The sequence below is a fragment of the Oncorhynchus clarkii genome, chromosome 31 (assembly GCF_045791955.1).
Source record: "Oncorhynchus clarkii lewisi isolate Uvic-CL-2024 chromosome 31, UVic_Ocla_1.0, whole genome shotgun sequence".
NCBI lineage: Eukaryota > Metazoa > Chordata > Actinopteri > Salmoniformes > Salmonidae > Oncorhynchus > Oncorhynchus clarkii.
The window spans coordinates 18,381,818-18,405,354 of record NC_092177.1 but is presented as its reverse complement, the minus strand read 5'-3'; the positions used below and the strand labels follow the sequence as shown (position 1 = coordinate 18,405,354).

The following is a 23,537-nucleotide window of genomic DNA, read 5'->3' as shown; positions in this document are numbered from 1 at the left end:
GAATGGATTTGTTTTGCTTTGTTTGTTTGTTTCTTTCTGATGTCTGTCCTTCCCTCAATGATTCACGTTCATTTGGACTGTGGTATTCTTCTGAGTGTCTTAGTGAATCACTTGAGCGTAAGCAGACATCTGTGTTTTTGTGGAGTTTTTTTCCCTCGTGATACATGGTGTCTGTCACTGAAATATGTCCATTACGGCAACCATTCACATGGCTTTCCCTTCAGCCGACAAAATATGACCTTTTTTGGTCCCATAAGCAACATACAGTCTGGAGGTTTTGGAGGATTTTGATATTCATCAGTGGTAGAGGGAGAAAGAGGGAGTCCCTCAGCTCAGGCCTCCCTCTGTCATGGTTCATCTGTCGGGTCACAACTGTCTCAGCTGACACACAGCTCTCTCTTCTCATAACAGAAAAGTTGAGCCTCTAAATCCTAAAAGCCATAACTATAAACAAAGACTTGTTCAAAATGTGATTAAGTCATTAGGGCAGGCCTGAATCTACTTTACCGCAAAGAACGGACCTCACCGTTTTTTAATGTACTTTCAAATTGTGTGAAGAATTGTATTCCGGGTGTTTCTAAAGGCTTTTGAACTGTGGTCTTAAACTATATAGATAGCAACCCCCAAAAGCTTTTGTGCATTACAACACTGCCTGTTTTTGCTAAATCCTTTTCACCCGGGCCCCTCTGGCATAGTGGGAGTGTGTGACGCTTCATTAGGGTCACATGTGTCTTCCTGTGTCTAACCCCGACCACATGCTCTAGCCTCTAAACAAGATGGATGCCCGCGCTAGCGCCGCTCGTCTTTGATTGGTTTGTATCACGCTTAGGTTTGCAGTTCAGAACCTCTGGGACCATCGGCTCATTTGTTTTCGGGCTGAGTTTCCCCTCCCCTCAGCCCCTACCATGTTTCCAGCCACGGCCTCCCGCTCTCCACGGTGGCCAGTAATGGAAAATAATGTCTCTGTATTCAGCAGACGTTTGGCTGTCTCTAGATAATGCTCCTCAGCAGACGTTTGGCTGTCTCTAGATAATGCTCCTCAGCAGACGTTTGGCTGTCTCTAGATAATGCTCCTCAGCAGACGTTTGGCTGTCTCTAGATAATGCTCCTCAGCAGACGTTTGGCTGTCTCTAGATAATGCTCCTCAGCAGACGTTTGGCTGTCTCTAGATAATGCTCCTCAGCAGACGTTTGGCTGTCTCTAGATAATGCTCCTCAGCAGACGTTTGGCTGTCTCTAGATAATGCTCCTCAGCAGACGTTTGGCTGTCTCTAGATAATGCTCCTCAGCAGACGTTTGGCTGTCTCTAGATAATGCTCCTCAGCAGACGTTTGGCTGTCTCTAGATAATGCTCCTCAGCAGACGTTTGGCTGTCTCTAGATAATGCTCCTCAGCAGACGTTTGGCTGTCTCTAGATAATGCTCCTCAGCAGACGTTTGGCTGTCTCTAGATAATGCTCCTCAGCAGACGTTTGGCTGTCTCTAGATAATGCTCCTCAGCAGACTGACCTGCCTCCTCAGCCAGCTTATTCAAACAAGATGGGCAACCTTTTATGGAAGTGATTGTGGAACTGGAAACAGTGACCGCTGCAGATTTGAAATGGCTTGGAGTTGGAGTGGTGGCCCTTCCTTGTAGATTCGGTTGCCTGTTTCACAGCCTCTAACGACCTTGTCATTTTATTTTCCTGTGAAGAACGGTGATAAGAAGTGTGATGTGGTTTTCCACTCTGTTGGGTTGGGATCACTCTAGTGATCATGTGGAGCTCTTCAGGACAGATGTAACTAATCTCCTGTGTGACTGAAAGGGCATTGGTCCACATATGTACAGTACTTGGTCTTTTGGCCCCTCCCTCCCAGTTAGCTCTGCTCCACTCCTCTCTCCCATAGTCTTGGCCTGCAGATGGAGCCAGAGAGGAGAACCACATCCACCTTTCATGGGTGACCTGGTCTAACTGGCAGTGAAAAGATAGAAACAGACATGGTCAGACTTTTTGACATGCTGTTCCTCTCTAAATCAGTAAGACACCATTCAAAACAACTATCTTGTCATACAGATATTAATACCATAAATATTATCAGTAAACAATTCCATTGTAGAGAACATCAGACAAACCACGAATGAGAACCACACTTTATAAGTGTCTATGTCTGCCAGAGGTTATGAATCTTATGACTCTTCTCTCATTCGTTCTTCTTGCTATACCCATCTTTTCTTCTCACCTTTTGTATCCCCTCCCCTCCGCCCTCAGGACAGTGGTTACAGCAGTTACTGGTTAACATGGAGAGGATATCAAGTTTTGATTTACTTGAAGGGAACTCCCTAACCTCTAAGTGCTGCCTATAGCTGGAAAACTTTATAGACAACATGTGTCAACAATCAATCGGAGACTTTCTGCTCTCACACTATTCCACACAAACAAGGGAAGGCAGCATAACATGCTTCTGTGTTCGGACCTCTCTCCTTCTTTCTCCTCATTCCCTTCACCATTCTATTGTTCTCTTTCTGTTCTTTCCCTTCCTCTCCTCTTCTTCCTGGCTCAGCACACGAGAGAGTCTGGCCTCAAACACCTCCAGCATCGTGGAGAGCAACAGACGTCAGAACCTGGCTCTGAGTCCCGGACACCTGGGAATCGGTCCACCTTTCACCTTCCGGACCATTCCAGAGCCGCCGCCTACCACCCAACCCGAGAAACTCCAGAAACCCTCAAACTGTTTGGCCTCCATCACCAGTGTGTGACAGTGGCAGGAGAGGGAGATCAAATGAAGAGGGAGGTGTTGGGTTTGGATGAGTACAGCTCCTCCACCTCACTGGGGCTGTTCTAGTATCCAGACTGGCTGACACAACACACACAAGCCCGTTCAGCGACTGGTATTACATTTTCAATCTGTCATGCAATGGTTTTGGTTTAGTTTTCCTCATCTTCTGTTGGGTAATTTTTGAATTTGTGATACTCACTACTACATTGTAACACCACTTCTCACAAGATTACATTTATAACAAATATTTAAAAGCATTGATCTTTTTCAATCCCATTCTAAACCTTGGAAATAAAAAAAACGTCATTCTACAGGTCCTTTTAGGTTTTTGTTTTTACTGAGCAGTTTGAATTTATTTCATGTGACTGATTTGACTTTGACCTGCCAGTTGACATTCTGTCATTTATTTTGGTGTCAAATGTATAATTTTATAATCTCAGGTCACTCGTAATTACACTCCTCCCATTTTTTGGCTATGTGTGGCTGTTGAGCTTTTTAAACATACTCTTTAGCCCCCTCTGCTGGCTCACATGAGGCTCTGACACAATGCGATAGCCCTGCTTGCTAGACTTTACCTGACCCCTCTGCCATAAGGCCTACATAATGCTGTCATGATAATATAACAGGCAATAAACCGTTATGTCAGCTCATGACGACTGATTTACAGCTGTCCTAACAGAAACCGTTGTTTAGGCTTGTTAATTGTCTGGCCATACATCTAGACAATTAGCATACCTGAGTAATGGTTTGTGTCATGACTGTGTCAAGTGACATAAGCAGCTGTCATTATGGTTTATAATGCTATGACATTATTATGACAGTCTTACGAAGGGTTCAAGTGACATGTTATCCTAGTGATGTTAGGAGTGCAACATGTCCAGTCCATCCAACCTCTCTGTAGGGTACTATTGGTGTACCAGAGTAGCCCTCTGTTCCGTGGTACTGAACCCAGCCCTGACGCTGCTGTAGTCTAGATAACAAAATCCAAGTGTTTGAACTGGGCTCTTAGAGCTAATGTTTACATAGAATCAGGTCTCTCAGCACATTTTGGTACATTGTAAATACAGATTAAGGAAAGGCCTCAATGCCCGACAGGGATTGAGTTTCTAAGCAGTACCACACGGCAGTCATGGCCAACAATGGAAAAACCAAACTTTTATTTTTATTGGATTAAAAATGTCACACTATTCCTGGTGCTATTACCTGTGGTATTTTCCTGTTGAATGCATTCGTTGTTCAAATTAACAACAAGGGACTTTTGAATATGGACAACGTCGAAAACCATCCCCTTTATAGAGGCAGATAAGGTCAGTCCTCTCTTTTATAGAGGCAGATAAGGTCAGTCCTCTCTTTTATAGAGGCAGATAAGGTCCTCTCTCCCCACCTCTCTGAGTTGTTTTCACATTTGACCCTATGTTGTCAGATTCTCTCTAATACAACTACCTCCACAACAGTAGAGTAGTGGCTCTCCTCTTACAAATCACTGTCATCAGCCTGTATCCTGTGAATGTCAATGTTAAAGCCCTAGAAATGACTCACACACAAAGACCATGTCAAAGTGCTGGACTGACTCTCCTATTGTCATTCTCACGACAACAGAGCTCACATGTATGCGCCCCTCTCTCTGTCTGAGTTTATTAGAGGTGTTCTTCTCACGCAATTCTCACTTTTTGACTCTCACTTCCCCCAACAGAAATGTAATAATTTCTGTGCAGTTTGATTAGAGGGGGGGGGGGGGATTCCTCTCCTCTATTTAATGATGTTAAGGATATCAAAGGTGACCTCATAGCACAGCATTTCCGTAGGATACATCACCGTCCTCTCAGCACTGTGTACCATCGGTATCCATGTCTCATACAGTGTGATGATGAGCCTATGAAGGGAGTGGTGTCAACCTTGTCACTTTGGTAGTACAGTTCCAGTCCAATGACAACGCATTGAGAAGGTCAATTTTCAGTTTTTGTGAGCTCTTTTCAAATAATGATCAACATCATCAATTCCCTCTGAAATCAAAAGGGAGAATTGCAGCCAAGACTGCCTTGTATTGTCATGTTTGCACTGAAATAAATGCCTGTTCTCTGGTTGCTGTAAAAGCCATCCAGGAAGGATGTTCTGTTTATAGTGAAAATATTTCATATGAAATTCTGACAGTCCATGAAATGTCTTCCCTTAACATTGCGGATTTATAATGGAGTTCAATAACGTTGTTTCTAATTGTGACGGTATGTCATACTGTAGATGATCTTGGTCTGTCATGCTTAGTAAAATAATGTCAACAATAAGAGGGATTTTTTATGTCTATAATATCTAAGTCCCTTTTTGTGTAGTCATGGTGTTTACTGTTGTTCTAGTGTGTGTGATATAACCTTTGGGGATTGTTACTTTTTAAGATAATAAAATAACATGTTTGGTTATATGTCTTGAATGTCTTTATTTAATGGAAGACCAGGGGCTGGAGATATCAATTGTCTCGGAGTAGGGCTGCTGATTCGGGATCAGTCTAGCCTTTTAGATCACAATGAAAAAGATGATATGGACCAGGGGGACCTGATCCGAGATCAGCACTGCTACTCTAAGAGGCTTGATAACTTGTTTTCACCGGTAGATGACGCTAAAGCATCTCCAACCCACATCTGAGCTGCAATCTATCTCCACTAGATGGAGTTCTTGCCTCTATTTGGCTACAACAACAAAAAACTAGTTCTTCTCAGCAACCCCCATCCACTCCACATATGGTTTCCTAAATAGTTCATAAGACAGGGACACTATATATACAAAAGTATGTAGACACCCCTTCAAATTAGTGGATTCGGCTATTTCAGCCGCACCCGTTGCTGACAGCTGTATAAAATTGAGCACACCTCCATGCAATCTCCATAGACAAACATTGGCAGTGGAATGGTCTTACTGAAGATCTCAGTGACTTTCAACGTGGCACCATCATAGAATGCCACCTTCCCAACAAGTCAGTTCATCAGATTTCTGCCCTGCTAGAACTGCCCTGGTCAACTGTAAGTGTTGTTATTGTGAAGTGAAAATGTCTAGGAGCAACAACAGCTCAGCCGCGAAGTGGTAGACCACACAAGCTCACAGAACGGGACCGGCGAGTGCTGAAGCACGTAAAAATCGTCTGTCTTCTGTTGCAACACTCACTACTGAGTTCCAAACTGCCTCTGGAAGCAATGTCAGCACAAGAACTGCCAGGAAAATACATCTCTGGGGCTTGAAAATAATATAATCACTACATCTTGGGTTTACTAAGAGTAGAGAGTGAATAATTGAATTAGTGCTCACAGATTGTAACATAACCCAGTGATAAGTTTGAGGGCCGACCAAGATCAACCACATCCTAACATATTTTGGCTTAATCGTATGATTAGCCTGCTTACACCTAACGTAAGATGTTCTTAAGTAAAGTTCTACATGTTTTTTTCCATTTCCATCAATGTATCAGAATTCTAGGCCTCAAACTGACAATCCAATCTTGAACTTGCTAGGCTGCTGAATTTCACTCTGTGTACCCAAAGTAGCAGATGTCTCACCATTCTCATTGTTCAATTGAAAGTTGTCTGTTTCATATCAACCAACGTCTGTAATGATGCATGTATAGGTAATTCAGAATGACCATATCATGTTGAGACCTTTGAACCGTGCCTTTTAAAAGCCATGCTCTACCACCATGCTATTGGCCTTAGCTTTTTACCAGGCCTTCTGCATTTTCACATGACTTGAACCCCAAAGTATTAGAACATTTACTTTGACTGGCTTCTGGAAGTCTTATCTTTTACCTTGTCAAAGTCAACTTGCTACTTCAAAATGACTGCTTACAACTGCATATTGTACAGTCCAGCAGACAAAAATCTGTTTTTTTTTCAAGGTTTTATTGATCAATCAAATTAGTAGAAACACCACAGAGCTTTTCCATGGAAGTCTGAAGATTTGCAGCAAAAAAAACAAAGGTGACAATAAGTAAAAAACGACATTTACTTCATTACAGTATAGAACAATGCAGAGAGTTCTTCTAAACCTCATATTCAAACAATTATAAAAAAAGACGTCATTCTTTCATCCAACCCTCCTTCACAGATACAATGATGAAGAGGACATTGATGCTGTAAGGAATTTACGGCGCTCATGTTAGCTCCTTTAGCAGCAGCAAATCACGATAGAGATGATTGAGAACTAAGGTTGGTCCAGATTACTTATAAAATGTTTTGGTTTGCAAAGAGAGTTTTTGGATATATTATATAAACTGAAGGCACTGTCAACCCATATTTCGATATAAAACCTGTGTGATCCATGTGTTTTGTACTTTTCACTGTCATGTTTAGAATAGGAAATGGTTTGGAAACCTGTGTTGGCTCAGGTGCCATGATAGGGTAGATTGATGCCATCAGAACCATGTAATTATAGAGTTGGGCCATTGAGATTTCTGCATTTACATGACACCGCAACATTCTATTGCAGCCATGTTAGCTCCCCATTAACATTACATGGGGAGCATTGTAACATTCTGTTATGTAACAGAATGTCTAGGACTCAACTACATGGCTCTGCCCATAGAATTAGGAATGAAAACACAAAATAATCATTTAATAGGATCCATGACTCTGCCTGCCATTATCAGCGCATTATAGAGCTATGTGGGTATATGACATCACCCACTCTAGTGAATGAGGGAATCTCTCTGGTTCTAAGCCTGTAGAGACAGCACCAGGACTAGTAGACCCAGAGCCCAGAGAGGACTAGGCCAGGCCAGGCCCACAGAGCCACTGAGAAGGTACTCCACCCGGGACCAGGAACCGTTGTTGGGCAGAGGCAGAATCCCCAGAGTCCTACACATCAGGTTGTAGACATCCACTGCTCTGATAGGGGCCGCACGCACATTCCTCTTGAAATCTGTAGGTAAGACAATTTGTTGATTATTATACCTGTGGATTTTATCATGGCAAAGACAGTACAGCAGAGTAGAAATTATTTTCTGGGTCACTTCCAAAGTACATCAGTGTTATTTGAGGTGTTTGACTCATGATAATGATAAGAGTCATAACAACACTGATTAGAATATTGAAGTTCAATAAAAAGTTAGGCAGTACAGCTCAGATCATGTTAATGATCACTATGAGAGTCATGATTTAGTACACAGGCACTGTGTTTACCATGTACAGTACATTGGGATCCTATATCTATATATACACACACACACACACACACTGAACAAAAATATAAATGCAACATGTAAAGTGTTGGTCCCATTTTTCATGAGGTAAAATAAAAGATCTAAGAAATGTTCCATAAGCACAAAAAGTTTATTTCTCTCAAATTTTGTGCACAAATGTGTTTACATCCCTGTTGGTGAGCATTTATACTTTGCCAAGACAATCCATCCACCTGACAGGTGTGTCATATCAAGAAGCTGATTAAACAACATGATCATTACACAGGTACACCTTGTGCTGGGCACAATAAAAGGCCACTAAAATGTGCAGTTTTGTCACACAACACAATGCCACAAATGTCTCAAGTTAGGCTGTGACTGCAGGAATGTCCAACAGAACTGTTGCCAGAGAATTTAATGTTAATTTCTCGACCATTAGACGTCATTTTAGAGAATTTGGCAGCACATCCAACCAGCCTCACAACCGCAGACCACATGTAACCACGCCAGCCCAGGACCTCCACATCCGGCTTCTTCACCTGCGGGATCGTCTGAGGAAGATTAGGGCCTAATTAATTTATTTCAATTGACTGATTGCCTTCTATGCAACTCCGTAATATCTTTGTAAATGTCGCATTTATATTTTTGTTCAGTATAATTCTGTCTATAAAGGCCTACTGGTCAGACAGTTGTTACCTGGTCCCTGTGCTAAGAAGAAGCCCCGCATGTCCACAAACTCGTTGTCGTAGCCGTGCCAACCATGCTGCCATCCCTGCGGCTCTGGTGAACTGCTGTTCTGCCAGAAAGGCAGTTTGGACTTGCTCTGAAAACAGAGGCAGCCATGTCAGTACGTAATGGGTTAAAAGACAGTGGAATGAAGGTTAGCCTACTTGTTCCAGTGTTGCTCATTTGCTGTACATAAATTGTTCCAAATTACACTCTATTCCCTATATAGTGCACTACTTTTGACCAGGGTCCATAGAGCTATAGTCAAAAGTAGTGCACTATATAGGGAATAGGATACCATTTGTAATGTAAACTAGGTATATCATCACTGAGATGTGATGTGTCAAAGCCTTACCTCTGTTATGAACCAGCCAGGGTCAGCCACCAGGGTCAGACTGGAGACAAACTTCCCCCCCTTGTAATGGAAGCGATCAGGGACCTGATTCCTCCTGTAGACATTCATGTTCCGTACACTGCTCAGTGCTCTGTAGACCTGCCATCAACACAACTCAGATTCACTACACATTTTATTCATGTTTTTTCTCCCTGCTTTGCTCAGGGAGAGGTGTAGCTGCAAATTGCATACCACTCTACATGGTAATGACATATGGGACCTTCGCCTGTACATTTGGATACAGAAGTTATGGCTGGCTTGACTGAGGCCTTTCATATACATTGTTACGGCGCAAACGTTTTTGGAAATGTTTGATTTGACAGAGAAGAGTATTCAAGTGACTAAATGTGTCAACATGACATGTTTGTTTCTGTTTACTCTGGCAGAGAGGAGAAATCAAGGATGCGTGTTTTTTCCAGTGTCTTGGCTGGGTTGAAAGACAATTGGCCTGTATGTATGACAGAAATGGAAATCAATTTACCTCCTCATATTTAGCTTGTTTTGGCCACAGACTGACGACAGGCCCCCGGTCCATCATCTTGACAACGTCAGACATGTTTATGTACGTCACAAGCTCAATGACTTTCTCCATCCACTTGATCTCTGTCATCCCATGGTCGGAGAACATGATGACGTTCAGCTCGTCACGCAGGTCCTTCTCCTGAAATACAGCAGGGTGGTGGTGACCTGTTCAGATCAAAGGCCGTGTTCCGTGTCCCAAATGGCTCCCTATTCCCTATATATAGTGCACTACTTTCGACCAAGGCCATCTGGTCACAATGTCCGCTCAACATTCTCACCACAATCAGTAGGCTATGTCTGTTACTTTGTACAAATCATTGTAGAATGGAAACATTTTTGCTGGATTGAGTTGTTAATTTTTAGTCTCTTTTCAATGTTTGGAAAACAATATAGGGCCTAACCTTAATTTTTTGGTTTAGCACCTGGAAGGCGATGTCCAGCCTCTGAACAGCAGTCTTCACCTGAGAAGACATGGGGCCATAGTGATGCCCCTCTACGTCAATCTTCTCATAGTACACAGCAGCCATGTCTGCTCTGCCACTACTGATGAAGTAAACACATGCTTGTTGTTATAACACAACAGAATGGCACTACATTCCAAACCTGGCTGATGCCAAAATACCTCCATTTCTTACCGTAAACCATCGAGAGCTCTTTCAATAGAATCTGTCAGATTTCTCTCTGTGGGATTGTAGACGTATTCCTCACAGAACGAAGGTCTCACACCCAGAATCTCCACCTCACAACCTGATAACATGACAGTAGAATCAGGTGTCACATCACTGCTCACTGTGCTTCTAGAATGTTCACGCTTGAGTTCATCTTAATGATCCAATTGGAATGAACATCAATGGAAAGCATTTCATTTGATTCCAGAATATCCAGCATCTGATTCCTGTGTTCTGTATATGACTGGTAGACAAAACATTTAAAATACTTGAATAACTATAATTATATCCAAAACAATGTAATACCACTGGGGGCCTTAATGTCTTTCTTTCGTCTTGCCAGAATTGTCCTTACCGGGCCAATAGTACATGAAGACTTTCTTCCCGAGTTTCTGCATGGTTACCCAGATGGGCTCAGACCCGTCCCACCACATTGGCAGCCGACTGTCTGGGTTGATGCCGATTAGGAATTCCTTGAGAGAGCCCTGATCCCACATGTAATTCCCTGTCATTTGGTGCACTTCACAGTACCGGCCTGAAAACCCAGAAATTGCTTTTTTATTTCAGAAGTTAGATATGAACATAGATAAGACTTTTTATGGGCAAAGACTCAAGGGAGAGTAGTGAGTTTGATGTGTGCCAGCTTTATAAGGACATTGGAGTATTTCTGGCCCAGTTACTTATTTTTATCCAACTCGGTCCAAAAGGGTTCCTGTGACTGAAAACTGTTGTCTACAGCTGTGTTTCAGTTCTAAACCATCATTTAGATGTTAACTAAGTTGGTATCCATGATCCCAGACATGAATACTGAATACTTCAGTTCTTTTCATTAACCAACCCGTTGACCTGGCATTTTACTGTTCTGTATTTGTTATGGGATATTGTTCTGTATTTGTTATGGGATATTGTTCTGTATTTGTTATGGGATATTGTTCCCTATTTGTTATGGGATATTGGGTCATGTTAAGTTTGCAAGCTAACCCTCCAGTGCTTTAAACACAGCCAGCATTCACAAAATAGCTCACAAAATATGATGTATTGTGTAACGGCAGTCAGCCGGATGCTTTTTGGTCACAGAGCCTACACGCTTAGAAAAAGAGGTTCCAAAATGGTTATTCGGTTGTCCCCATAGGAGAACCCTTTTTGGTTCCAGGTAGAAGAACCCTTTTGGGATTCATGTAAAACCCTTTTGGGATTAATGTAAAAACCCTCTGTAGAAAGGGTTCTACCTGGAACCCAAAAGGATTCTACCTGCAACCAAAAAGGGTTATTCAAAGGGTTCTCCTATGCGGACAGCAGAGGAACCATTTAAGGTTCTAGTAGCACCTTTTTTCTAAGTGTAGGTTAACTGGCTGAAACAGACCATGCCTAGGACTGATATAATGCAATAAAACAACAAATGATTATCTCTGAGCGCTGACGTCTTCATTCGTTAAAGTTGTTTTACTGCTAAGTTCTCTAGGTTCAATTCAGTTGAGACAGTGAGCGAGTGCTTTCTCCCCCACCCTTACAAAACACACACAGACTCAAGGTCATCCACACACACAGGCAGTGTCTCCCCTAGCAGGCTCACACTACCCAGCATCACAACTCACAACACAAACAGAACAATTAACATAAAACACAACTACAGTCACAACTCATAACACAACTACAGTCACAGTCACAACTAGTCACAACTACAGTCACAACACTAACACAACTACAGCCACATCACTAACAACTAGTCACAGCACTAACACAACTACAGCCACAACTCATACACAACAACACGTTGAGCAAGGACACATCTTTTATTTGAACAACCGTTCAGTACTGCCACTGCTGTTTGTAGAGGCACTCATGCAACTATGTTGTTCCTTATTAAAAGTGTTGCCAGGAATGTAGCTCATCTCGGGTATTTTGGAGCCACAGCTGGTTAGAGTTACGGCATTCAGAAATGACTCAAATAAATGCTCTGAATCATTTTGGTAGCTCAGCCTAGAGTTTTTCCTTTGAGAAAAACAAAAACTGCAGCTGTGTTTTGTTAGCTGCCTGCAATAGTCTCTATGGACATCTGAGGTTCAGTTGAAATAGCACTGAGAGGGTGAATGGGGCCAGTAAAGGACCTTTATAAGGCTACCTATTTACTGTACAGAGATGCTAGAATGAACATATTTTTCCATTATTAAAGTTATTTACTGTAGCTTTTCAGGGGAAATAGATTATGCATGTACAAACTACACATTGACACATCCTCTTTGGACTGGATGTGTCAATGTGTAGTTCATACATGCATAATCTATGAGCAGAATTACTGTCTAACCTCAATTAGGCATGAAATCCCTAGTTTGAAAGCAACTAATTACTGGCGCCATTTCCCCCCAGGTGGACCAACCTCCTAGCAATTTGAGTTCCAACCAGTGTCATGTATTCATGGATGCCAAGGGATGCCAGGCGTCCCCAAAACATGAACCAAGAACTAAATACAAAAATGTTTTTTAATGTATCTTTCATCTCTCTGTTTCATACTTTTCCTTCAATTTGGAAGAGGCTGAATGTATCTCACCGGAGAAAGAATCCGAGCAAGTGAAACAGCGCCCCTCTGTCTCAATATGTATAGCCCATCTAACTGATGCTGTCTGGTCAAAAAAAGTATGACATTAATGCTACCCGTAGCATTGAATGCAAGGGAAGCCAGAAAGCATTTGGACTCTCTTTAAATGAATACATTTTTCAAATAATAGCCAATCAGTGTTGAGCTAAACTGAGTGAGCTCAACTGTGAATGGTCCTAGCACTCCCAAAAAAAGTGTCAAAGGAAGCCAGTTAGAATTTGGCTTCTCACCAATCACATCAAAAGCCAAATGTCATTGACAGACATTCTTTATTGTTGCATCTCCTTGTGTCGTTGTCCTCCAGTGGTTAGCTAGCTAAAATGGCCCTTTCCTAAATTAACCATGGATGGAGATAAATTAAGTTAAACCACAAGTCCAAATCCCTGTGTGGGCTACTAGCCAAGGATCACAATGGCGATTCTGATCCAACCATGAATTCATACATTGTAGTGCCCCTAGCCTGAGAGGATGGAAGTTACATATGTAGCTAGAAGTAATAGGCTAACGTTAACTAGCTGGCCCAGTGCATTGTTGCCCATGAATAGAAGTTAGGTTAGCGAGCAAGCATTTTAGCCAGGGAGCCTAGGACAACAAAAACTAATGTTTGAGTCATGGTACGTTTCGGCAACATGAAAGAGAGGAGGATGGATTTCACGTTTCTCTACAAGTAGGGTGAGTCAACATGTTTTTTCTACTTGCACGTCCGCACACGCCCACAAACGCACACACAGAAATCATCATAGGAGATTAGATTATGTTGAAATGTTGAAGGAATAGTGGAGATAGCTCCTGCTTTCTTTGCGACATGCTGTAACTCTCTGTGTTTCCAAATCAATAGTTGTTTAGTAGCCCGAAAATTTTGGAAACATTACCTTGCTTGACAATACTGTAGGTCATGTAACTGTTTGTTACATGCAATATGCTTTGTGGACTTCACCAGACAGATGTTGCTCTCCGTTTTTGTGATGAATCAAAGATGTGGTTGAATTTATTCTGCCACTGTGTCTTTTTCTTGTCTTGGCCTATATATCACGGTGTCAAGGCATATTAACTAACATGTTATAGAGCAAACAATGCAATTGTGACAACACAAAGGTTTTAATATGGCATTTCTTCCTGGCTTGGCTACCCCAGTGATGTTACCCACGCACCACTACTGGTTCCGCGCCATTTGAGTGACAGCTAGCAAGATGCACACACAGCAGAGCGAGAGAAAGAGAGCAATGACGTGGCACACATATCTGCACATGGCTTGTGAGCGCAACTTTTAGAACTACAAAGAATACAAAAGTACCAGAGAATATATTTTATAATATATACAGCAGGACAGTAAGAAGTACTCTCTCCTCTTTCTATGTGTAGAAACCCTGCAGTCTGTACAGTAAACTCACAGGTAGAGCTGCAGCACTTGGCTCTTCTGAAGAAGCCCCCTTCCCTGACCCCCTCCAAATAAACCAGTCTCTGAAAAGCTCCATCAGCTTTGAAATAGCTCCTTCTGCATGGTTGCAGTCTAGCCTGGCGTGACTAGAGCGCCCTGTGTCAGATGCCCGGGGTGACGGGAGGGCCCTGTGTCAGATGCCCGGGGTGACGGGAGGGCCCTGTGTCAGATGCCCGGGGTGACGGGAGGGCCCTGTGTCAGATGCCCGGGGTGACGGGAGGGCCCTGTGTCAGATGCCCGGGGTGACGGGAGGGCCCTGTGTCAGATGCCCGGGGTGACGGGAGGGCCCTGTGTCAGATGCCCGGGGTGACAGGAGGGCCCTGTGTCAGATGCCCGGGGTGACGGGAGGGCCCTGTGTCAGATACCCGGGGTGACTGGAGGGCCCTGTGTCAGATGCCCGGGGTGACTGGAGGGCCTTGTGTCAGATGCCCGGGGTGACTGGAGGGCCCTGTGTCAGATGCCCGGGGTGACTGGAGGGCCTTGTGTCAGATGCCCGGGGTGACTGGAGGGCCCTGTGTCAGATGCCCGGGGTGACTGGAGGTCCCTGTGTCAGATGGCCTTTGTCAGCTCTGTTTTGGTTACGTTGTTAATGCACGTGCACAAAATGATGGTAGCAGCCTAAGCCGAGGCTTTGTTGAGGGGAATGTGCTCTACCAAAACAACTTACATCAGCAAATCATCCACAAAGTGATCCGGTGATTGGGAGGGATTTGACAGAATCTGTTGTCTTTCGGGCTTTACTGTTCTTCCCTCTGCACTCTCTCTGCCAGGGGTTCAGCCTGGAGTGGAGATAGCCTACAGCCGCTGACTGAGGAGCCATACAGCCCAGGGCTGTTATCACTGAAGTACTACCTACATCTGTTGTTATGTCACTACTACACTGTCATTGATGGTGTCGTTCACTGCCAGGACTCTGAAGAGGTCCAGTGTTTGGCTGAGAGAACTGTTCAGGTGCAAAGCAGTGTATGTTGTTAGGTATATGAGAGAACTGTTCAGGTGCAAAGCAGTGTATGTTGTTAGGTATATGAGAGAACTGTTCAGGTGCAAAGCAGTGTATGTTGTTAGGTATATGAGAGAACTGTTCAGGTGCAAAGCAGTGTATGTTGTTAGGTATATGAGAGAACTGCTCAGGTGCAAAGCAGTGTATGTTGTTAGGTATATGAGAGAACTGTTCAGGTGCAAAGCAGTGTATGTTGTTAGGTATATGAGAGAACTGCTCAGGTGCAAAGCAGTGTATGTTGTTAGGTATATGAGAGAACTGTTCAGGTGCAAAGCAGTGTATGTTGTTAGGTATATGAGAGAACTGTTTAGGTGCAAAGCAGTGTATGTTGTTAGGTATATGAGAGAACTGCTCAGATGTAAAGCAGTGTGTTAAGTACACTACCATTCAAAAATGTTGTAAATGAGTGTTGTACCTGTAAACGCCCCTCTCCCTCCTGGCAACCACACTGTCTCTATTGTGCCACTTACATATGTTATTCCAGTGTTTTACTTGCTATTTTGTATTTACTTCGCCACCATGTCCTATTTATTGCCTTTACCTCCCTTATCTCACCTCATTTGCTCACATTGTATATAGACTTATTTTTCTACTGTATTATTGACTGTATGTTTGTTTTACTCCATGTGTAACTCTGTGTTGTTATATGTGTCGAACAGCTTTGCTTTATCTTGGCCAGGTTCTCAACTTGCCTACCTGGTGAAATTAAAAATTAAAAATTAAAAATGAGTGAGAACAAGGGACAACCAGAGCCATGTATCTAGAGAGTGGGGCCAATGAGGTTTCTGCATTATGATGCGTTCACATGACACAACAACATTCTATGGCAGCCATGTTAGCACCCCATTAACATTACATGGGTAATATTTAAACAATGCTATGTCACGGAATGTCTAGAATTAGAACAATATTCAAAATTCTAAAAGTTGGCCTAACTTTAAATATATACAGTTGAAGTCAGAAGTTTACATACACTTAGGTTGGAGTCATTAAAAGTTGTTTTTCAACCACTCTACAAATTTCTTGTTAACAACTATTGATTTGGCAAGTCAGTTAGGACATCTACTTTGTGCATGACACAAGTAATTTTTCCAACAATTGTTTACAGACAGATTATTTCACTTATAATTCCCTGCATCACAATTCCAGTGTGTCAGAAGTTTACATTCACTAAGTTGACTGTGCCTTTAAGCAGCTTGGAAAATTCCAGAAAATGATGCCATGGCTTTAGAAGCTTCTGATTGGCTAATTGACATCATTTGAGTCAATTGGAGGTGTACCTGTGGATGTAGTTCAAGGCCTACCTTCAAACTCAGTGCCTCTTTGCTTGGCATCATGGGAAAATCAAAATAAATCAGCCAAAACCCCAGAAAAACAATTGAAGACCTTCACAAGTCTGGTTCATCCTTGGGAGCAATTTCCAAACGCCTGAAGGTACCACGTTCATCTGTACAAACAATAGTACACAAGTATAAACACCATGGGACCACGCAGCCGTCATACCGCTCAGGAAGGAGACGCGTTCTGTCTCCTAGAGATGAACGTACTTTGGTGCGAAAAGTGCAAATATATCCCAGCACAACAGCAAAGGACCTTGTGAAGATGCTGTAAGAAACCGGTACAAAAGTATCTATATCCACAGTAAAACGAGTCCTTTATCGACATAACCTGAAAGACCGCTCAGCAAGGAAGAAGCCACTGCTCCAAAACTGCCATAAAAAAAAGAGACAACGGTTTGCAACTGCACATTGGGACAAAGATTGTGCTATTTGGAGAAATGTCCTCTGGTCTGATGAAACAAAATACAACTGTTTGGCCATAATGACCATCGTTATGTTTGGAGAAAAAAGGGGGAGGCTTGCAAGCCAAAAAACACCATACCAACCTTGAAGCACGGGGGTGGCAGCATCATGTTGTGAGGGTGCTTTGCTGCAGGAGGGAGCACTTCACAAAATAGATGGCATCAGGAGGTAGGAAAATTGTGGATATATTGAAGCAACGTCTCCAGACATCAGTCAGGAAGTTAAAGCTTGGTCGCAAATGGGTCTTCGGAATGGACAATGACCCCAAGCATACTTCCAAAGTTGTGCCAAAATGTGGCAAAATAGGACAAAGTCAAGGTATTGGAGTGGCCATCACAAAGCTCTGACCTGAATCCTATAGAAAATGTGTGGGCAGAACTGAAAGTGTGTGTGAGCAAGGAGGCCTACAAACCTGACTCAGTTACACCAGCTATGTCAGGAGAAATGGGCCAAAAATCACCGTATTTGTTGTGGGAAGCTTGTGGAAGGCTACCTTAAACGTTTGACCCAAACAATTTAAAGGCAATGCTACTAAATACTAATTGAGTGTAAGTAAACTTCTGACCCACTGAGAATGTGATGTGAAGAAATAAAAGCTGAAATAAATCACTCTCTACTATTATTCTGACATTTCACATTCTTTAAAATAAAGTGGTGATCCTAACTGACCTAAGACAGGAAATTTTTACTAGGATTAAATGTCAGGAATTGTGAAAAACTGAGTTTAAATGTATTTGGCTAAGGTGTATGTAAACTTCTGACTTCAACTGACATTCTGTGACATAGCATTGTTTAAATATTTCCCATGTAATGTTAATGGGGCGCTAACATGGCTGAATGTACCATAATGCAGAAACCTCATTGGCCCAACTCTCTAGATACATGGCTCTGGGTGTCCCTCGTTTTCACTCATAACATATGTAAATGGCACAATAGAGACAGTGTGGTTGCCAGGAGGGAGAGGGGCATGGGGCTCTGTTACTGATGAGGCAGAGTTCTACTGCTTGAGGGCCCAGGACAGCTGTGCCAGGCTCCTGTCCATCAATGGATGTATTATACATCCATCACTGAATTAGACTGCTAGCAATGTCTACACAAGGATTTCAGAGTATGGCCTACTTATGAAATGTTATCTGCGTTCCATTCCATGGTGTAAAGTTTCCTTTCAGTAATTGTTGGGTTAATATTTGTCAACCTAAGTTATCAAATCATTCATTACCAATGAGTCATTCTGCAACAATATTGATGAGAATGATTGACCAATTATTGTTATTTCAGTGTAGCCACAACAGAATACAAATGGCTACTTTACAACTTTGTACATAAACATCAAACTCCACTGTCACTATTTCCTATTTGTTCAGGCAAGCAATAAAGGTTCAAATGGATTGCACCTATGAATTTACCATTTAGTAACACAGTATGTCCAAGATAACAAATAAATGGCTCCAAGTTCATAAAATCTGATTAGGTGATCAATCATGATCAACCTTTCGTAGCCTAATCTATATTTTTTCACAGCTGTAACTTTGAGGCACAGTCATCCAAAGGTAAAATCATCTCACCTGTCATTAGTGAGTAGTAATTGGGGTATGAAAGGCTGGGGAAGTCGGGGGTCATGTAATCCACTTTGACCCCATTATCCATAATCTCTTTAAACCCAGGCAAGTTTTGCAGATCGTCCATGTAATCATATCGAAAACCATCGATGAGGAACACCAGAAGTTTGCGGCTGGCGAGGCAGGATCCCGACAAAAGCACTGCGAGAATGGCGATAGCGCAGGCCAGGCTCAGTCTGGACATGATGGCTCGTGACGGTCCACTGACACGCACATGTAACGGTACTGAACTATGCGAGCAGGGGCAGGGGCCCCAATATGAGTAGAGGCGGGGCTAATGGCATTGTTATAGGGCTAGGCCTACTGCAGTTTGAGAATGAAAGTCCATGCACTCAGACTCACTCTAAGGAAAAACACATAAAGTTTTAAGGCTATTCTTTATTTTGTTATATAAATACTTAATAATGGCCTAGGCTTATGTGATATTTGTATTTAATCATTTGTGATTTATTTTATCATTTCTACAGTGGAAAATTAAAGTGACACCCTAAAGCCCACGGTAACATATGGAGCAAATGATATTTGCTGTTGAATAAATATTGACATTTCAAATAGTTGAATCAATCAAAATGTCATTGGATTATTGAAGACCAAGTTCCATATAATATCAATCAATGATGTATTTAATACCCACAAAGCATTTTTACTCTAAACACGTAATATAAAAAATGACCAGCAGAGTGTACTCCTCTCACATATTTGTCCAACGGAACACTTGTTCAACACGTTATACAACGGGTGGGTCTAATCCTGAATGCTGATTGGTTAAAACCAATTTTTCCTGTTTCTATTCCACAAATTACCACCGGCTAAATCTAATTCAAAATGGCTATTTACTCTGTTCCATCTGACTGTGCAATCCACTGTCTCATCAGCCTAGCCAGGCACTTTATAAACTCAATCTCCACTATAAAAAGCATCTAGACATGATCTCGTTTTAGACTAATATTTAGTTTAACAGAAAATATCTATATCTACATATATCTATATAAACCTTGCTGTCTGTCTCTCCGACAACAACATTGTTACAATATTTAAATTTGATCTCCATCTTTCCCATAGTAGTGAAAGAGTCGGGAGTCGGGATGAGAAAGGCAGGCAGGTAAACGTTTCCCATCCAGTCGAAATCATGAATCAGCTGGCATCATTTTAATGGATATTTACAAATTAATGTCAATTGAAAATGGTCAAACTAAACAATGTGCAGCTAGTTTGCAGTTTTTCCAGCTTCAGTTTGAAGTGATTGTGTTAGTTGTGATGTTGGCTAGCTCCTCTGTACAACGGTGTCCTGAGGAGAGCACATTTTCTATGCCAGGTGAAATCGTGCCTCATTAGCTTATTGGTATGGATGTATCCAAATAAATGCCACTCGAAAACAGCTTAAACAAATGCAGCTACTTTGCTGTTAATCAGTCTGGACTATTTGATGTGACTGTACGTTAGCTGTAGTTGGCTAGCTAGCGAGCAAGTGATAAGAACGTTGCCAGCCAGTATGGCAATAGAACATGTAGAGGAACTACTGGGCCGCGTCCCTGGCAACTGAACCGATGGAAGGAATGACCAGCAGGCTTGGGTAGCAACCCCAGATTTGTGTCGGGACTACTATATCGTGTGCAGTGGCAATTTTAGCATGTAAATCTTGGTGGGCAAAGAACACAACACAACACTAAACAATACATGAATTGCACTATAAGGGCGACAAACAGTGCCCACAAACTGTTAGGGCCTACATAAAGCTGTCTGAACAGCAGAGTCCCAACACCTTACCACTGCTACACCTGGCTATAACAGTTAATTCAGCCTCATTTGCTGCCTTTAAAAAATATATATAGCTGAAATGGCTGACTTGCTTAAACAAATGTGGTTTCTACTGACAATTGAGATGTACAAAATATGGCATAAGGGGACGACAAGCGGATAAGAGGAAATGCGTAATTTTGATTAAGACATTCATGAGTGAGCTAGGACTGACGTAGTCAATATAACTATTTGTTCAGCACTTTTGAAATGTACAGCGACAGAATTCAGAACATGGGCCGTTCTTACAGTGTTCTCCCTGTACACTGTAAGAACCGTAGGATAAATACAGGGGGCATATTAGCAGACAATGAAAGCTCTTACAATATTCAATGATTACATTTCTCTAAAACAGGTTATAGGCTACATGTGCACCACTAAGTCAGGGAAAATAGACCAAATGATTAGGGTGAGGCACATGGGCTACTAACAGCTTACTACACAACATACACTTAGTATTACTTTCTTAGCTACAGTATACATATCTCCCTGGCATATTACATAATTTATGCAGCAGCATACAAGACATTTTTGGACTCACCTTGTGCTGTGCTCACTTGAACAGGAAGATGGTGCGGCAGTCCTTAGTGGGCAAATTTTGTCATCAAAGTCTGGTATTCTCTGGATTTATGGTGCTTTCAAGACAACTGAGAACTCAAAAAAAAAACAAGGTCGGATCATGATGACGTCAGTGATCTTCAGGTCGTATCTCTAGAAAGAGGCCAGAGTTCCCGATTTACAATTCCGAGTTGGATGACTGTTCAAAATGTATTTTCCCAGTTGGAGCTAGTTTTTTTTCCCCTAAGTTCCCAGTTTTCTTGAACTCACTGAAGACAGATTTCCCAGTTCTAAGTTAACAGTTGTTTTGAGCGCGGCAGAAATCATGCTGGATTGACAGCATGGCCAATGTTGAATGTTTAGCATTTTAAGCTTGGAAAAGAGACTCTTAAACCCAGAATTGGGACCACACATCCACTCCACTGAATAGCAGGCTAGTGGTTGCTTTTCAATCCCTGCAGTTAGCCACTCATTCCTTCCAAACCACTCATTGTTGAATTTGCGATTTACAACTTGTTGTATAATGTTTGTCCAATGGCCCATGACCCCCGACACGTTTTATGTATAATTTCTCTTCATATGACAAGGATTAAAAAGGATTTGCCAGGAGATTGTCTACTTGATTCATGATGATGACTGCTAGCTAAGATTTGGAAGTATGACGTTGACATGATCAGTCCAATCAAAGCTACTGTAGATATAACATGATTTGAGAACCATACTAGGCCGAAACATAGAAATCCCCAAATCAATCCCCAAACCAAATCCGCCCCCCCCCCCCCAAAGGTGCGGACTCCGGGCGCAAAACCTTAACCTATAGGGGAGGGCCTGGGTGGGCGTCTGGTTGCGGTGGCGACTCTGGCGCGGGACATGGACCCCACTTCACCACAGTCTTTCTCCGCCTCATTGTCCGCCTCCGTGGCCTCCTAAACACAGCGATCCTTCTAAATGGCCCCACTGGACTGAGGGGCAGCTCCGGACTGAGGGGCAGATCCTGGCTGACTGACGGCTCTGGCAGATCCTGGCTGATTGGCGGCTCTGGCAGATCCTGGCTGACTGGCGGCTCATGACAGACGGGAGACTCTGGCGGCTCATGACAGACGGGAGACTCTGGCGGCTCATGACAGACGGGAGACTCTGGCGGCTCATGACAGACGGGAGACTCTGGCGGCTCATGACAGACGGGAGACTGGCGGCTCATGACAGACAGGAACAACTGTAGGGAAGAGACAGAGAGACAGCCTGGTGCGTGGGGCTGCCACAGGACCCTCCAGGAGGCTTGATGTTAGGAGGAGGCACCTGAAGGACCGGGCTGTGGGGGAGCACTGGAGCTCTGGTGCGCAGCCTTGGCACCACTCCCCCAGGCTGGATAACTACTCTAGCCCAGACCCTCCAGAGCTCAGGCACAGGTTGAACCGGGCTGTGGGTAAGCACGGGAGATCTAGTGCCTACTACGCGCACCTCTCCCTTAGGCTCCACTCCCACATTTGCCCGGCACGAGCGGAGTGCAGGCATGGGACGCACTGCATCCTCCCAGCGCCCCGGAGACACAGCACGCAGAGCCGGCGCAGGATACCCTGGACCGAAACGGCGTACCGGCGACCAGACACGCTGAGCAGGCACCATACGCCCTGGCTGGATGCCCACACTCGCATGACACTCTCGGGGGGCTGCCCTATAGCGCATCGGGCTATGGGCACGTACTGGCGACACCGTGCGCTTAACCGCATAACACGGTGCCTGACCAGCAACACGCTGCTTATAATAAGCACGAGGAGTGAGCTCAGGTCTGCTACCTGGCTTAGCCCCACACCTCGTGTGCCCCCTCCAAATGTTTGGGGGGGCTGCCTCTCGTACCTGTTGCGCTGCCGTGCTGCCTCCTCATATCGCCGCCGCTCAGCTTTCGCTGCCTCCAGCTCTGCTTTGGGGCGGCGATATTCCCCAGCCTGTGCCCAGGGTCCTTCTCTGTTCAAAATCTCCTCCCATGTCCAGGAGTCCTGTGATGCTGGCCGTTGTTGTTGCTGCTGCTGCTGCCGTAGCTGTCTGTTACCACGCCGCTTGGTCCTTGGTTGGTGGGTGTTTCTGTAAGGGATTTCCTCCTCTTCGCCTGAAGAGGAGAGGCGAGAAGGATCGGAGGACCAATATGCGGCGTGGTAAGTGTCCATGGTTCTTTTAATAAGAAATACTTAACATGAACACAACTGAATACAAAAACGTGCAACGAACGAAACCCAAAACAGTACCGTGTGGTGAAAAACACAGACACGGAAACAAACACCCACAAACAAACAGTGAAACCCAGGCTACCTAAGTATGATTCTCAATCAGAGACAACTAATGACACCTGCCTCTGATTGAGAACCATACTAGGCCGAAACATAGAAATCCCCAAATCATAGAAAAACAAACATAGACTGCCCACCCCAACTCACACCCTGACCATACTAAATAATGACAAAACAACGGAAATAAAGGTCAGAAAGTGACAATAATAACATGCCAAA

The 23,537-nt window shown here is 43.3% G+C and overlaps 2 protein-coding genes across 5 annotated transcripts in view; one reads left to right on the top strand and one right to left on the bottom strand.

Annotated features, from left to right (window-relative positions):
• Window positions 1-5,169, top strand: part of LOC139390967 (storkhead-box protein 2-like) — a 99,394-nt gene extending 94,225 nt beyond the window's left edge. The window contains exon 4 of one of the 3 annotated variants that reach the window (XM_071138398.1): window positions 2,540-5,169. In XM_071138398.1, coding sequence (XP_070994499.1) covers window positions 2,540-2,735 — 196 coding nt within the window. In that variant the 3' untranslated portion in view covers window positions 2,736-5,169. The remainder of the gene's footprint in view (window positions 1-2,539) is intronic. The other 2 variants (XM_071138400.1, XM_071138399.1) reach the window with 2 other exon arrangements.
• Window positions 5,170-6,726: 1,557 nt separating this feature from the next.
• On the bottom strand, window positions 6,727-18,918 carry LOC139391108 (ectonucleotide pyrophosphatase/phosphodiesterase 6). Of its 2 annotated transcripts, none has more exons than XM_071138631.1 (8): window positions 18,625-18,918; window positions 10,579-10,758; window positions 10,191-10,302; window positions 9,957-10,098; window positions 9,515-9,694; window positions 8,995-9,132; window positions 8,610-8,736; window positions 6,727-7,654 (listed from the first exon to the last, which is right to left on the bottom strand). In XM_071138631.1, exons 1-8 carry the CDS (start codon window positions 18,860-18,862, stop codon window positions 7,449-7,451), a joined length of 1,323 nt encoding a protein of 440 aa, XP_070994732.1. In that variant the 5' UTR covers window positions 18,863-18,918; the 3' UTR covers window positions 6,727-7,448. The 2 variants fall into 2 exon arrangements, with proteins under 2 accessions (XP_070994732.1, XP_070994733.1); XM_071138632.1 differs by having other exon boundaries at window positions 6,727-8,464; window positions 18,625-18,903.
• Window positions 18,919-23,537: the final 4,619 nt, after the last annotated feature.

Coding starts and splice junctions, on each gene's coding strand:
- LOC139391108 (XM_071138631.1), bottom strand. CDS start 18,862: ATGTCCAGACTGAGCCTGGCCTGCGCTATCGCCATTCTCGCAGTGCTT. Junction 9,133..9,514: donor AACAAGCTAAATATGAGGAG/GTAAATTGATTT, acceptor TGTTGATGGCAG/GTCTACAGAGCACTGAGCAG. Junction 7,655..8,609: donor CTTCTTAGCACAGGGACCAG/GTAACAACTGTC, acceptor TCTTACCTACAG/ATTTCAAGAGGAATGTGCGT.